The sequence below is a fragment of the Carya illinoinensis genome, chromosome 11, assembly GCF_018687715.1.
Source record: "Carya illinoinensis cultivar Pawnee chromosome 11, C.illinoinensisPawnee_v1, whole genome shotgun sequence".
NCBI lineage: Eukaryota > Viridiplantae > Streptophyta > Magnoliopsida > Fagales > Juglandaceae > Carya > Carya illinoinensis.
This window is the reverse complement of record NC_056762.1, coordinates 1507630-1524359: the sequence shown is the minus strand read 5'-3', so window position 1 is coordinate 1524359 and position 16730 is coordinate 1507630. Positions and strand designations below refer to the sequence as shown.

Here is a 16730-nt window from a genome sequence, read left to right as displayed (position 1 = left end):
AATTATTGTAAGTTCTACGTGTAAAGAAATATTGAGTTGAAAAAGATTGTAAATCTCATATATAAAAATGTTTTGAATTAAAATAAGTTTAATCATTTGAGAGTCGTATATTCGAATATTAGATTAAGTTTAAAATTAGAAATTCACTCCAATAACCAAACGGAATTGTGAGATTGAAATATAATGGCATCTTGTCCACGTAAACACACTTAACCAATAATTAATAATAATAAAAAATTACAATCGTACGGTACCTAAATACTTCATAATTTTTTTAAAAAAATTAAGTAAATAAGAAATTTACATAAAAAATAATAATTAATTAACTTTTTAATAATAAACTTCACTTTTTTTTTTACTCACTTTTTAAATGGTTACGCGTCCTCCTACTGTACGTGGTTTTACTGGCTTCATGTAAGCATAAGCGAGAAAAGAGCTAAAAACACCGAGAAAATATGGATATATACCGAGTAGAAACATTGTCAACCAGAATAGCAGATATAAATAGAGCAGTTTCCTACTACAATAATCATCCTCAAATGTCAAAAGGAAAAACACAGGATACTGGTCTTAAACACAAAATTGGGTCAACACAGAGTGCAGCATGTGCAAAGCTCTCAAGTTCACTCAGCATCTTCATTTCTTGACTTCTTCTTTTTCTTCTTACCATCGGCAGACTGCAGGTCCTCTCCATTTGCATCCTTGCTCTTCTTTTTCTTCTTCTTAGCTGTTCCATCCTGCTCCGCATTCTGGCCATCCTGTAGCTCCAGCTCCTGATCCATTCTGCGTTTCTCCTTCTTTTTCTTCTTCTTTTCAGACTTAGAATCCTCCAGGGCTTCACCATTTGCAACAGCAGTTGGGTTATCATCAGCAGCAGGCTCACCATTCTCTGCAGCTGCACCTTTTGATTTCTTTTTCTTGTTTTTCTTTCCTGAAGCTTCCACGTGAACTTCTTCGGTTTCCATCTCTGTATCTGCAATGAGAAAACCCAACCAGTCACAAGTGGTTACCATCAGGAGAACCAATAAATTATTGTAAATATGCAAGGATACAATGTACTGAAACAATATGCTCCAATCAAATTATAGCTACAATCTGAAGGTATGGCAACAAAAATTCCTGGTTCGTTTCAATGGAATGATTGTTCACATCAAGTTTGTCAGGCCACAGTGCAAGTGAACATGTTCATTCCTGATTCCAAACAATACAGAACTTTATTGCAACCAGTTGTAATGTGGCCACCTGAATTCCTGGTGCATTCTCAAAGGACTAGTGGTCACATCACTTTGTCGCACCAAAAGGGAAACTATCATGCCCCATATCCTAATGCTATAATCCTAGCATCATATTCTTTCAACATGATACATGTGAATTTATGGCACTATCATTTTTTTTAATATCTGTGGGTGTCCGGGCCAGTTTGGGCGCACCTCGACTAATCCCACGGGGCCCTGAAGTTAACGACCAGGTAAACCTTTAGTGGCCCTGAGGGGAATCGAACTAGTGACCATTGGTGAGCAAAACCAAGGCTAGACCAACTAAGCTACCCCTTAGGGTTTTATGGCACTATCATACCTTTACTTTCTGCACTTTCAATTGCATCTTTCATCACATCAATATTTTTGCGAGGTGCAACTCCCTTGTCATAAAAGTCAAGTCGCTCCTCAACTTGTTGCCTAAGTTTCTCACCAAAAACAGTAGTTGCCTTATCTGCATCACAATATAGGGCAGCAAAATCAATTCTAAGGGAGGCAAAAGCTTCAATGCAAGTGATATGTTCCCAGAGATTGCTGTATGAAAAAGGTTAAAAAAGCACCTGCAAAGCAGTCAATGCGCGATGCAATAGAACACTTGTTTGCAAGAAAACGTGCCATTCTGCCTTTGTTCTTTGCAGATGCTCGACCAATGAAAGACGAATGGAATATCAGACCATACTTGGGTGTGTTTCCTCTTGTTTTCAATGCCCTGAAGAGGATAACAAAATATGGAATATGGGAACTTAAAATTTCTCATACAAAATAGCATCAACTGTCAAATGAATAAAGCAGAAATAAAGATATATATATACAACAACATTAACAAGGCCATAATTTCAGTTATATCTCACGAATGGAAATCCAAGCTAGTTGAAAGAAAATGAACCAGTTTCAGATTTTTGAGTCAAGGTTTCTCACAATTTCAGCAGCAATTCTTCCAATATAAGAGAATAAAAGGTAATGAGTGAAACACCTGAAGAGTGCCTTCTCTGCGCCAAGGATCTGAAGGGTAGAAGCTGGGCACTTGGCCAAATTCGTGAGACTACCAGCATGAGAAATCAAACGAGCACCAACAACTTCACCAATTAAAGAGGCCAAATTTGGTGCAATGTCATTCATCTTCGAAACCAGATAATCATAAAGCTTCCTCCTATACTCAGATAGGTCCATTACCCTCTGTGCAAATTGGTGGACGTTTATCAAGTCAATTGGAGACAAATCCTGTCCTGCAGAATATAGGGGAAAAGGTCCCAAAGTGAATAGAGTACAACGTATGGATCACAAGCAACAGAAATATGTGATATATACCCATGGAAGCCTTGGCAGCATCTACAATCTCCTTTGCTTTATCTTCATCTCCAACTACCTCTGTCAAGCCTGGGATACTTTCGTCAGACAACTTTGACTTATCCTCTATGTATTTTGCAACTTTGGCATATAAATAGTTGTCGCTGACAATCTTCACCAATTCAGGAAAATGCCACGAGTACCATTCTCTGCATTAACATGATAAAATAGAAGCTAGTTACATGCTTTATGGAAACAAAACAAAAAAACCACTTGAGCTTTCCACAAAACAGTAGATTCTCCCAATCATTCCACCAAGGGTATAAATTTCACGAATTATGAGATTAACTAAGAAGCTTTCCCAGAGGACAGAGGAAAACCAGTTTGGATGATTTACAGGACCACAAATATGCTCGTTTCTAAATCATAAAATATTTGTGTAGAAATGTAAGCAACCTACCTGACTCGCATTGAGAAGGAATTGACATCCTTATCAAGAGTATCGAGAAGGAAGATTGCTTGAATCACCATATTGTCGACACGGTTAACATTGAACTTCACTTTTGCCCTGCTGTAACTGTGTCCCAGACCAAGTTGGGCCTTTTCCAAGTCTCCAGTCTATGGAATTGAAGACAAGGAGGAGTTATATAAAGTCTATCAGAAGAGAGGAAAAAAAAATAGTTTCTTGAACAAAAATAAAACAGGACAAATAAGGTCAGAAGCAGGGGATCAAAGAAAAATGCATACCTTTAGGTCCTTTAAAAACCTATCAAAATGTAGCCGCACACCACGAAGAAGCTCGTGAATAAAGTCGCCACTTTCACATGGAATTTTAGTCACTTCATGGATATGTGACCCAACCTTAGTGTCCACTACTCCTAATCTGAACTTTAACTTCTTACCTTCCTTGACTTTTGGGAGATTAAGCTCCAAAAAGCTTCTCAACTCATCAGTCATAAGCCCTGAAACCCCCAAAAAAATCTATTAAGCAAGAATGAATCAGCTCATTAGAAATTTGATACAATACATAGAGAGAAGTGGTGAATAAAATTTCTAAATCAGCATTCTTTTCGTTATTTGAAACCACTGAAGACAGAATTAATCCTATTCAGGGTAGCGCAAGCACTTGACTTGAATTTCTCATATTCTACATCCCACATGACATGAAAATGTATATTCATAACACAGTCAAGCAATATTCAAAGTTTAAATGACCAAAACAAAAACGCAGAAAGATAAAATGCACACAATTCCCAGAAGTATAAACTAATAGCATGACTTGGAAGCGCATAAAAAGGGGATCCAAGTATTCGATCTCACATACTTCATCTTTGGGGCCCAATAAGTAATGAAGGGTTACTGCACTTTAAGTTGAGTAAACTTCTTCACGTTTTCAATAAGCAAAAAAGAGTAATGTCTGTCCTCACTTGCTTTCTCCGTTTTCAATCGATTAAGCAGAAGATTACATATCTTTTAGCCAACCAAAAGCGCTGTCGAAGTTTAAGCGCTATCGAAGTTTAAGCGCTATAGCTACAACCACCAAAACACGCAACAAAACGTGGCCACGACATATTGAGTGTGAAAATTAGGGCAAACCGAAAAATATTTTTACTGGAATAACGAAAACCAAGAAGCCAAACAAGAGAGAGCGAAGTTTGGAGTCAAAATCACCTTCGGAGATGGCGTTACACTGGTTGAGGGCGTCGAGGGCAGATTCGAAAGGGTGAAAAGCGGCTAGCTGCACGACCTTCCCGAAACGGTTTAGGTCCGACACCGAGTTCCTGACCGCCTCGGTGTTCTGACCGATCTCATCGAGGCCGTGAGCGAGGAACAGCGCGTACCCAGAAGCTGACTCGTATAGAAGATACAACGCCATTGAAGAATCAAAACCAGACAAAACAAGAAGAAAAAAGCGAGCTTTTTATTTTCTTGACCAAACCCTTTTCTCTCTCGCTTTCTCTTTTGACTGCCTCTGAGAATGTCCTCTTAAGACTGAAAGAGCAGCAGCATTAGATTAGGGTTTAGGGTTTTCAGTGACGGACTTGAGGTGAAATGGTGAGCAATTATTAGGTACGGTTGGGAGTACGTGATATTTTCATCTCTCACCGTAGACGTGATATTAAAAATTAGTGATGGTATCTGTTGGATTTCAATACTCGAAATTGACTCTAATTAATCCTACGATAAAAGTGAAAATATATTAAATAATGAGTGAATTAAAAATAAATTTAATTTAAAATAATAATAATAATAATCATAATAATATTATTTGACAACTTTTACGTTACACACCATTTACTCTACCTAGTATAATCTAATTTATAAGATTCAAATTTTAAAAATTTAATTTTTAAATCAAATTATGTTAGAAAAATGATATGCTGCCTAAACACATACAAATAGAAACATAGAATTATTCAATTAATTAATCTTATGATAGAATGTAAGTAGTTATAATTAAGTTGTAATAGAAAAAGTTTTTGGAGAGGGTGAGGTTCACAACAAACTCTTAAATTCATTAAATACAAGGCATAAATAAAAACCTAATTAGAAAAGAAAATCCTACTCTTACTTCTCACTTTTTTATTTTTTAACTTAATAATTAAATAAGTATTTTTTAATAATATTATAATTTTTTATTTTTTAAAAATATTTAAATGATTAGCGGGAGTCCCCAACGTTGGTAGTAGCACCACCCAATTGGGAAAGAGTGGTGCTAGAGTCACTGAAAATACCTCCCAAAAATGCATCCCGAATGATGCATTTCATTTTTTCATTTTTCTTTTTTATTCCATACATTTTTTTAACCATAAAAAACATTTAAAAAAAATCACAACATTATTTAAAAAATTTTCCTTTATCACCAAGTAAAAAAAACAATTGTTGAACACACATTCGAGATACTATTTTGGTAAAAATAGTATAAAAAAAAATTCGGAACACACATTTGGTATACCAATAGAAATAGTATATCTCAATGGGAAATGCTATCAAATAATTGGTTCGATTTCACGAGTGGCTGATGCAAAGATGGTTGTTGGAAACTTGGAACAATCCATTAGTCGGAATCTCGAATTGCTTGAAATGTCTATGATGAGAAGTCATATATTTAAGGTAAGTGAAGTAGAGACTATCATTTTAGCATCTAAATGGAGTCTAAATATCTCAAATTTGGCTATTGAAGATCTTTGAGTTTGACCCAGCACTTCTTGCATTCTTATGATTATGTAAAACATCTAATCTAATCTCGTCTCATCATTACAACTTTTATAAATTTCTACACAAAATATAATAACAATTCAATTTTTTTAAATCTTAAAACAAAACTAACATTAAAACATTATATCATAATAATATTTTATTCAACTTTTAAAAAATATATCATCTTATCTGTATAACCAAACGGAGTCCTAAATAAGGCAATTTGTTCATCGGAAGCAAAACTGATAAGACGATCACAAGTAGGTAGGGCATGTGTGATAATGGAGGCTAGTAAGAAGTGAATATAAGCATAAGAGAAAATTTTTAGAGAAATGCTACAGCCACGAAATATAAAATGCAATGCAATGCATGAAATCGATCACATTAGTTAGTGAATTTATTTTTCTACTAAAACATATCTCAAAACTTTAAGGCAAAAAAATGACTAATAGCCGAAGGAAAAAATGTGTCTCCTCATTATCCCTTTTTTAAACATTATTATTGTCTTATTTCATGTTTGTGGTTTTTTAATACTATTTTTTATTTTATTTTTTAATATTTTTATCATATATTCATTTTATAAAGAAAAATTTCATATACCACACAATCATCTCATTTTCATTTCATTATATAAGATGTGACATATTTATCATTATTATATAATCATTTATTTGATTATTCTTTATCATTCAATGATGATAAATATATGACATCTTACATAATAAGAAGAAAAAAATGAGATAGTGGTATGTTGTATAACATTACTCTTTTATAAATTCTCAATTCTTCTATGTGTGTGTACGCACACATATATCCATTCATATATACATATAAAAAAGTTGAGTTTACAACATTGTTATCAACTTTCCATCAGGATTGAGAGCTCAATATATATGTAGTCGCCCGCCCTCCCGATTGTGCTTGGGTTGCCCCCGATGAGAATCCAGAACAGTTGTAAATTCGTCTAGCAGGCACGTATCTAGTTGAACAGTCGCCGATGATTCAACCGTAACAAGCAGAGAGGAAGAATTGTTAAAGGGCTCACTGGAGGAGTGAGCTGTATGCAGAAGAGGGAGAGAAAGGGACGATAGTTTTTGCATTCTATAGTTTTGTACCATTCACTGTAATTTACCAGCCAATATATGCTGGAGAATCGTAACAAACTAACAAACTTTGAAATATTCTACTAGCTACTAGTGGCCACGTACACCACTACTGGAATTAAGAGTAATATGAAGAAAAACAGGAAATACAATCAGATTAGTAATGGGCCTGGATCTAAGCCCATTATTGCCTCTCCTAGTCTAAGTCCAATGATAGAAGGAGCCTATTGTACTGCATGCAAGATATTAGTGGCCCATGTCTTTAGGAAGCCCATCATGGCCCAAGGCCTGGATTCTATCCCTCTGCCGATAATCATCCCTAACCTCGTTACCTCAGAGCCCTCGACATCTTGCCGTAGACTGTGACATCAACCAGTTCACTTCTACAGCCATTCACATGCCATCTCAAACTCAACCCAGTTAACAATTCTTCATTCTTTTCGCCTTAAGTAATAATCCTCTATCTCAGTCAAATAAAATGCTCCATTTGATTTGCATGAGACTGCAATTAAGGCACAGAGCTTCAACAATTAGCCATGATCACTTGTTCTCAACCTCCTCTCTTAAACCCATCTCAGAACTCTATAATTCCAAGGAACCACAATCTCCAGCAGTCCCCTTCCTCCATGACTCCTGTGGGTTGTGTTGGAAAACCTCCCAAGGGTGAAATGCCCAAGTGTGAAATGGTTTGTGGATTTACAACCACCCACCCATCCACCAACCATCTACCCATCCACCGTATTCTTTGTGGCAGCAAATATTGACCAAGAGAATTCTTGATCAAGCTGCACCGAAAGAGGACTTGAAAATTGCTATGTCTTGTCCCCCATGATTCTCCTATAAAAGGAGATTAGTTGTGAAGATAAAATTATCCTCACTGCGGTGAGAGATCAAGGCAGAGGGCTGGGCGAAATTTGGGTTATGGGAAAACCCAGAACAGAGGCCATTTGAGAGAGATAGAGAGTTATTCATGAGCGTTTGTAAAATTATACAAACATATTGAAAATATTGATTTTCCGCTTCAGTGGACGTAGGCAAGTTGCCGAACCACTTAAATATTGTTTCTCTATTATCTTGTGTGATTTTTGGACAAGCTGAAGGTACAACAATTGGTATCAGAGCTCTGATTTGAGCTGTCTAAAAATTCAAGTTGGTTGAAATCAATTTTTGACAACTCCAGGGTGTTCCTCGCGTCAAGACGAATCCGTTGCCGCAAACGGAATCGAAAACGGAGGTCGGAGGAGCCCACACGCACCCCTAGAAGATCAGCACGTGCATCTGCTGCAACTCATGTGCCCCCACGCGCATCGGAGGAGGAAGAAGACTGAGCCCCACACGTTCACGCGCCCCCACGTGCTCCAAAGGTAGAAGACGCGTGAAAGACGCGCCCCACGCTCCACCCACTACTTCAGCGCGTGTCCAACACGAGCCTCACGCGCAAAAAGTTGCTGAAGCGCGTGTGATCCAAGCACCCACGCGCCCCTAGACGCCCTACCCTGCGCGTGCATCCCACGCATCAGACAAATCAGAACCGTCCGTTTTTTAGATCTTTTTGGGCTAGATTTAAGCCATTTGGAGTCTAATTTCAACGATCAAATAGTGGTTTCTAACTATTTGGATCATTCCGGACTCATCCGTATAGTTGGAATGTTGAGATTCGCCATCGGTACATTCAATCTGCACCATCCACGTGTTACAGATCATTTTGGGCTAGATCCATGCCAGTTGGAGTTCCATCGCGATGATCAAATAGTGCTTGAAAACTATTTGGATCATTCCGGACTCATCCGTACGATGAGAATGTTGAGATTTGCCATCAGTACATTCGATCTGAATCGTCCACATGTTGCAGATCATTTTGGGCTAGATCCACGCTAGTTGGAGCTCCGTTGCGATGATCAAATAGTGCTGACAAACTATTTGGATCATTCTGGACTCATCCGTACGGTGGGAATGTTGAGATTCGCCATCAGTACATTCGTTCTGAACCGTCCACGTGTTGCAGATTATTTTGGACTAGATCCACGCTAGTTGGAGTTCCATCGCGATGATCAAATAGTGCTGACAAACTATTTGGATCATTCCGGACTCATCCGTACGGTGGGAATGTTGAGATTCGCCATCAGTACATTCGATCTGAACTGTCCACGTGTTGCAGATCATTTTGGGTTAGATCTACGCCAGTTGGAGTTTCATCGCGATGATCAAATAGTGCTTGAAAACTATTTGGATCATTCCGGACTCATCCATACGATGTGAATGTTGAGATTCGCCATCGGTACATTCGATTTGAACCGTCCACGTGTTGCAAATCATTTTGGGTTAGATCTATGCCAGTTGGAGTTCCGTCGCGATGATCAAATAGTGGTGACAAACTATTTGGATTATTTTGAACTCATCCATACGGTGGGAATGTTGAGATTCGCCATCGGTACTGTAGATCTGAACTGTCAATGTGTTGCAGATCATTTTGGGCTAGATCTATTCCAGTTGGAGTCTAATTGAGATGATCAAATGGTGATGTCAAACTATTTGGATCATTCCGGACTCATCCGTACGGTGGGAATGTTGAGATTCGGGGTACTGTCGATCTGAACTATCGATGTGTTGCAGATCATTCTGGGCTAGATCTACGCCAGTTGGAGTTCAATTACGATGATCAAATAGTGTTGACAAACTATTTGGATCATTCGGAACTCATCCGTACGGTGGGAATGTTGAGATTCGCCATCGGTACTAATGATCTGGACCGTTCATACTTCAGATCGGTTTTGAGCTTGATCGTAGCCAGTTGGAGTCATGACGGACTCATTTGCTATGGGCTTGATCGTAGTCAGTTGGAGTCGTGACGGACTCATTTGCTGTGGGCTGGATTGTAACCAGTTGGAATCGAGATAGACTCAGTTCGTTTGGGCTTGATTTAAGCCAGTTGGGATCGTGAAATTTGATGGGGCAAATTTCAGATCATTGGACGATGCTGATTAACTTGTTATATCAGTAGGTTTTGGTAGTCATACAATTCATGGAGCATATTGTTATTAAGAGGAGAACCACATCGGATCTCATTGTGGCTTTCTTTGAAAAGCCAGTTGCAAATAATAAAGTGCTGATGAAGAAATTGTTCAACTTCAAAAAAGGTAGAAGGTACTATTGTTACCCAATAGTATTTGGCATTGCGGTCAAAAAGTTGAGAGGTCATGAGAATGACTATGAGTAATTCTGCAAAGAATATGAGGTTGAAGAGATCTTATCCTAGATGAGGAGGTGCGCAGAAGAAATTCTGGCAAGATCTCGAGTTTGTGACAAGATAGACCACAAGAAACTGCTAAAATCAGGAGAAAACTGAGAATGATGTTGTGAATATGGTGACTGAAGAAATACAAGACATTGTATTTCTTGTAGTGCACAATGCTGTTAAAGATAGCTTGAAGACAACAGTCATTCAGGTGTGTTTTCTCAAAAATGCGTGGAAGGTCACGAATGATTCATTGGTCTTGGCTCGTGGTAATGGTTGTGTGAATTAGATGAGCAAGTAAAAAGAAGTCAGTTTTACTTTTCCTCATCTAAATATGAAGAAATCTCCCTAGACCACGACATGAAGTAAAGGTGTGAGAGATGGGAACAGAATGTCAGATGTTTCAGGGACGTCTACACCTAAAGTTGATGATCACATAACTGCCAAGACGATCAGACCTCCATGGTGGTTACTACCTTAAATTATATCCTGCTAAATGAAGGTAGTGAACTACGGTATGAAAAAAAATCTTGCAAGAAGGGAGATTATGCAAGTCGGAGACTGCACGCAAGATGGGCACATGCGACTGAAGACAGCAGCAAGATGATGAGTCAGTCGCCCAGATCAGAGAAGGAGACCTCAGCAACAGATTCTCTGATATGTGTCAAGGTCCGTGCGAGACCATTGATTCCCAGTGCAGTGGGAGATGTGTTGCCCTATATATAGATGTGTTGATTAAGAGCACTGTACGTGATAAACTAAAGTTATGCATCACTTTAGTTAGTCTTCTAGTTTGAAGACGTGAGCTGTAAAATTGTATAAATGATAAGGGATCATGCTGGAGATAAAGGCTAGCATGTTGAGAACCAGTCTCCAAGTTGGAGATTGGTGTGATTGTAGGATTATGGAGCCTGGTTTTGAAAGTTGTAAAGGCACCAGGTAGATTGTTCACTCAGCTGTGGCACGAGTGAAACTCAGTTTGCTCAAGGTGTACGTGAGTGTGGACTCATAGACTTGAGCAGAAAAAAAATCCTAGGGAGTTAAGATTGTACAGTTAAGCACTTGTAAATCTCCTCTTAAGAAAATCTCTTGTAAGTTTCATGGATGTAGACGATGCGAATGCATTTTGAAGATGCATTTGGAGAGGCATTTGGACATCTATTTGAAGACGTACCTCCAGATGCATTTGATAGCGAAAATCTCTCATGGCTAACAAGCATTCTAACGAAGGAGTGCAATCGTTTGAAGGATGCAGCCGTTTGTAGCATCCTAGTATGACACACTTGGGTGGGGGGTGATTGTTGGAAAACTCCCCAAGTGTGAAATGCCCAAGTGTGAAATGGTTTGTAGATTTACAGCCACCCACCCATCCACCAACCATCTACCCATCCACCGTATTCTTTGTGGCAGCAAATATTGACCAAGAGAACTCTTGATCAAGCTGCACCGAAAGAGGACTTGAAAATTGCTATGTCTTGTCCCCCATGATTCTCCTATAAAAGGAGATGAGTTGTGAAGATAAAATTATCCTCACTGCGGTGAGAGATCAAGACAGAGAGCTGGGCGAAATTTGGGTTCTGGGGAAACCCAGAACAGAGGCCATTTGAGAGAGATAGAGAGTTGTTCATGAGTGTTTGTAAAATTGTACAAACATATTGAAAATATTGATTTTCCGCTTCAGTGGACGTAGGCAAGTTGCCGAACCACTTAAATATTATTTCTTTATCGTCTTGTGTGATTTTTGGACAGGCTAGAGGCACAACAGGTTGTCCTTGGAATCAGCCATTTCAGCTTCAAAGAAGTTCAGCATTGAGAACAAAGAGACTCCCAACTTAGTTCTGCATCTTTTGAGGAATCATGGCTTAACGCAGACCCACATTAGAAACTTAATAAGCCATCGTCCACTATTGCTTGTAGCTGACTTGGATAATACCCTTAAGCCCAACATCAACATGTTTGAGTCCTTGGGGTTTTCCGGCACTAAACTTGCCAAGATGCTTTGCACATACCCCCGTGTGCTAGAAAGCGATGCACACTCTGTGGTTCAGTTTTTTAGAGCTCATGGTTTCAGTGATAAGCAAAATATCAACTATGACCATGAAGCGTCCTAGATTTTTAAGCCAAAGTTGGAATTTTTCAAATCGATGGGATTGTCAAATCTGGAAGTTGCAAAAATCTTATCCACAGCACCTTATATTCTAGAACGGAGCCTCGAAAACCAAATCATTCAATGTGTTCAAGAGCTTAGGCGGATTCTTGGGACTGACGAGAATGTCTTACTGGCTATAAAGGCACGCACAGGATTGTCACTGAATCCAAGGTATTACATTTGATACAGGCAAACATGTCTATGATCTTAAGCCATGGTGTTCCCCGGTCATTGGTTTTGAAGATGTTTTTTATTAAACCAAAATCGATGCTTCTGAGTAATAATCACTTTAGTGAGATTGTTCATGAAGTTACGAGATTGGGTTTCGATCCCAATAATCTGCCATTTGTTCTAGCCATCAGTTCCATGGCACAAAATGGTGAAACATTGTGGGAGCAAAAGGTGAAAGCATTTAAAAGTTTTGGTTTGTCGAAGGATGAGATTTATTCAGCATTCAAGTTGCAACCCATGTGTATGAATTCTTCAGAGAAGATGATCAACAAATTGATGGATTTCTTTGTTAACAAACTGAAAATGAAGCCTTCGATGATCTCCAAGAATCCGAATCTTCTGCAGCTGAGCTTGGAGAGGCGGATTATTCCGAGGTGTTCAGTTATGCAACTTTTGATATCCATGGGGTTGGTTAAGGAAGATACCAACATTGTTCATATGTTCAAAATGACTGAGATGAAATTTGTGGAGAAGTTTGTGAGCAAGTATCAGAAAGAGGTTCCTAATGTTATCAATGAGCACTACGGAAAGATAGAATTTCAAGGGTTCCTTACAGATTTAAAAATGTGAGTAATTATGCAATCATCAAATAATTGGGGCATTGCTAAAAGATCATGTGTTCATATCGACTTCATTATGTGACCAGTGGGCTGCTTAATTTTATCCAAGGAATGCAATCAGTGATTTAAGGTTGTGTTTGGTTAGCCAACTCAACTCAATTCATCTCATCTAATCATTACAACTTTTCCAACTTCTAACACAAAATATAATAAACAATTCAACTTTTTCAAATTTTAAAATAATAATAATATTAAAAAATAATATTTTAAACTTTCATCTCAACTCAACCCACTATCTAAACGGGTAAGAGCTTGATTAGGTTTAATCTGTCTGCATTATTCTCTACACACAAAAAATACACAACCTCCTACCATTCACACAACCTCTACACACCACATTTTTATTTTTTTTATCAAATATTCAATATATGGATAATGAATAGAAGAATTTAATTAGTTTAAGAAAAATAAACTAAACAATATTAAAAAAAATATGGTGTGGGGAGGTTGAGAGTTTGTGTAGCATACTCTACTCTAAAAGTATTTGTGAAGGTATAATGTTTCTCTAAAAGTATTTCAAATGCCAAGGATTGTAGGATTCTGGTGTGTGAGGCCTTATGATTAGATTTTACTTGGAAACAGTAAATATGGCATTTATTCTTTCAAAGTGGCCTTATAAGAAAAAATGTTCTTTCAAAGTGCCCCTCTAAAATGTTTAGTGTCCTTTTGTTTTCTGCATGCGTATCTATTTCTTTGACTTGCATTGACGGCTGAGAAGCTATGCCCTTGGCGTTATTTTTTAATCTTATATTTTTGTCATCTCTAGCTTTCTTTTACAATGAGATTTAGTGAACTTATATTAGTTGATTATTCATAATTGAACATTTTCTATTCAAACAGTACTTCAGTATTGTCAATTGTGCTAATTCTGTGGCATCATGTGAGGCCTAATGTGGGAAATGAAACTTGTTGAAGACTCTCAGATGGCCAGCTTGAATAAGTACAGTTTATAATGAAAGAATTCAATTTATTATTACATAAGTGCCTTTTTGGTAGCTAGGGCATGACTTAAGCAGTTAGGTGTTTGTTGTATAATGTAGCACCTATTCTTGGGTCTCTATTATAACCCAAGTGGCTGCACTTCAGATCCTCCACTGCTATGGAACTCCTAGAAAGTGAATCATGGCTCGAAGGTGTAAGTCTCTGTTGATGGTGCATTTTGTTTGTTAGTAGCAGACATTGCACTTGTCCTAGTTGGCTAGCTTACAGACAGGTCCCAGTGGGGACTTCTAGTTCTTCTAGTGGTAGAATACTAATGTTACCTACTTTTCTTGTATTTCATCTGCAACTTAATTGTTGCCTTGTTCATGCCTGTCCTTGTTCTCATCTATAAGGCAGCAATTGCAGTATCTAAGAATTTCAATCAATGCCAACAAATGCCTCTCAATATTATTTGTCTATCAGCTTCAATATACATTGGCAAATCCCAACAACACGAGGTCAGTCGTTTTAATTGGCTGAACAAATGAGGAGATAACCTTTCAAAATCATTGACATTCTTTAGGCTTTGTTCTTTTCACTCAACTGCCAATATATATACGTTTCATTTCTCATATCCTCTCCTCTGATCCTTTCTATTGAAATCTTGAGACGTATACTTACTTTAATATATCTAGTTGCATTCACTTATGCTTCTTTTTGTTTCTATATTGCTAGGCATAGTTGCTAGAGCACAAAAAACTCATCAACTGTAAAGGTGGCTTGCATCCGATGAGACTTGGTTCTGCAAGTACAAAAGCTTCATTTTTGGAATTTTAAAGATTTTGTCATAAATCAGAATGCAGAGAGCCGCACCTAAGCTTTGTAAACCTCCAAATTCATAATTTTAGATTGTCTGGGCAGACATAGGCTTCGTAAAACACAGTATTCTTTTTAGGTTCTAGCATTTCACTCTGTTCATTCTTCCAAAATATTTTAGAGGTTTTATAATGATGTGAAGAAGATCTCAAATTGGCGATGGTCTGTGTCAGGCAACTTCATCTGGACAGGTCAAAATGCTGAGTTAATACCACAATCTGCTTCTGGACCCCAAGAAGTTTTTGTTGAGGTACAGTACATGGCATGTTATTGAACTCCTAATGTTGGTCCACATGAGTATTAAAATTTGGAAGGTTACTGTATTCTTAGCAAGTGCTTGCAGCTCAAGTCTTAACAGAGTCTTGTTCATAACGAAGCTTCTTGTTGCTATATTATTTCTAGAGTTGGTATTTCTAGTTGTTGCTTCTGCTATTAATGGTCCACTTATGCAAGTGTGAACCAGATGGATAAGGATCCCCTCCATATCCATTGTAGAAGATCTTTTATGATAATCAATCTCAACGGTAGGTCCTTTCTCTATTTTATGTTGCTGCGATAAAAGCAGAGGCAAGTTGTCATCCTTCCTCTAGGCTATCATATGTGTTAATAATACTGAATTGAATGAATTATTTGATGAAGACATTCGATAATGTTAAAAGATGAAACCAGCAAATGGTTGGCCCCATCTTTGTACTAAAGGGGCAGTTATATGTGAGAGCCTATATTGTCCTGACCTCTCTGCATTCACTTCAACAGTATCCTTTTTAAACTCATCCCATTTCCTTATTATATCTTAAATGCTTTTTTTTTTTTACACCAGCAGTCTCAAAGTCTAAATGCCCAAATATGAATAGAGATCCACATTAATTGTCTTGTTCAAATTGATGGTTCAAGTTTGGAGAGAAATAGACATATCATGTGGGTCCTAGAGCATTTGATTCTATCAGGGTAGCGTCACTCTGACGGCAGATGGTGAAAGTGTCTTGCCCATTTATTGTTGTTGTTTGTGGATCCCTAATTGCATGGCCTACAACAGTCATTTCCTTTTCTCAATTGTATTTGCAATCATTTATCTTTCTACAAAACCGGAATCACTCTGTTAAAAGGCAATCGTATCCAAATAATATGGATGACAGGTTATCAATAGTATCTCACATGCTATATTTTATTACCTCTTTAGTTCCCATAATCAGTGTCAAACACTCACACCTTAAGAGTTGAGTTTTACATTTAAAGAAAAATGGCATTGAAAATTTTGATCTAAAAGTTGTGCAGGACCACATGGGTTGAATCCTGACATGTGCTCTGGCGCTACCATATGCACCAGATCATGCCCCTTGGAAAGTGCTCTTACTAGTTACTACCACATGCAGTGCCTTTAAACCAAGAAATCATGACAGAATATATATCTATCAAGGGATTCGATCTAGATGAAACTTCAATGATCAATCATTATGCGAGTTCTGGGCAAGGCCTAGGGTTCTGATATTTTTCATAATGGCTTTACCTGTTCTTGGTCCCAAATGCAGAACAATCAAAATGAATGATCCAGATCGGTTTGAGCCAGGCAGAAGAAGATATTCTCAAGTGATGCTGAGCTTGAGCTTAATGCGTGTGCTTATTAAGATCCACAACCTCATGTTTTAGTAGTTTGACTTAAAAAAAAAAAAAAATAAAAAAATAAAAAAAAATAAAAAAAAATAGTAGTTTGACTTGACCCTTGGTTGTGACCTTCCTAAATAATGCCACTTCTGTTGATAAGCTGCCTTCGTGCAGGATATAATGGTTGCCGATGCCAAGAGGATATTTTATTAAAGACCATTGCTAATTTGCTACATATACAAAAAAAAA

The 16730-nt window shown here is 37.7% G+C and overlaps 2 protein-coding genes and 1 long non-coding RNA gene across 3 annotated transcripts; 2 read left to right on the top strand and 1 right to left on the bottom strand.

Moving 5' to 3' along the window:
* Positions 1 to 437: 437 nt before the first annotated feature.
* On the bottom strand, positions 438 to 4563 carry LOC122281946 (nucleolar protein 56-like). The gene is made up of 8 exons (XM_043093830.1): positions 4215 to 4563; positions 3291 to 3505; positions 3004 to 3161; positions 2565 to 2752; positions 2230 to 2482; positions 1817 to 1965; positions 1576 to 1710; positions 438 to 973 (listed from the first exon to the last, which is right to left on the bottom strand). The coding sequence occupies exons 1-8, from the start codon at positions 4417 to 4419 to the stop codon at positions 624 to 626; spliced, it is 1653 nt and encodes a 550-aa protein (XP_042949764.1). The 5' UTR covers positions 4420 to 4563; the 3' UTR covers positions 438 to 623.
* Positions 4564 to 12226: 7663 nt separating this feature from the next.
* On the top strand, positions 12227 to 13032 carry LOC122281294. The gene is made up of 2 exons (XM_043092665.1): positions 12227 to 12402; positions 12444 to 13032. Exons 1-2 carry the CDS (start codon positions 12227 to 12229, stop codon positions 13030 to 13032), a joined length of 765 nt encoding a protein of 254 aa, XP_042948599.1.
* A 1328-nt stretch (positions 13033 to 14360) lies between these two features.
* Positions 14361 to 15028, top strand: LOC122280662. Its single transcript, XR_006229984.1, has 2 exons — positions 14361 to 14521; positions 14739 to 15028. It is a non-coding gene; the product is annotated as an uncharacterized LOC122280662 (long non-coding RNA).
* The last annotated feature ends 1702 nt before the right edge of the window (positions 15029 to 16730 follow it).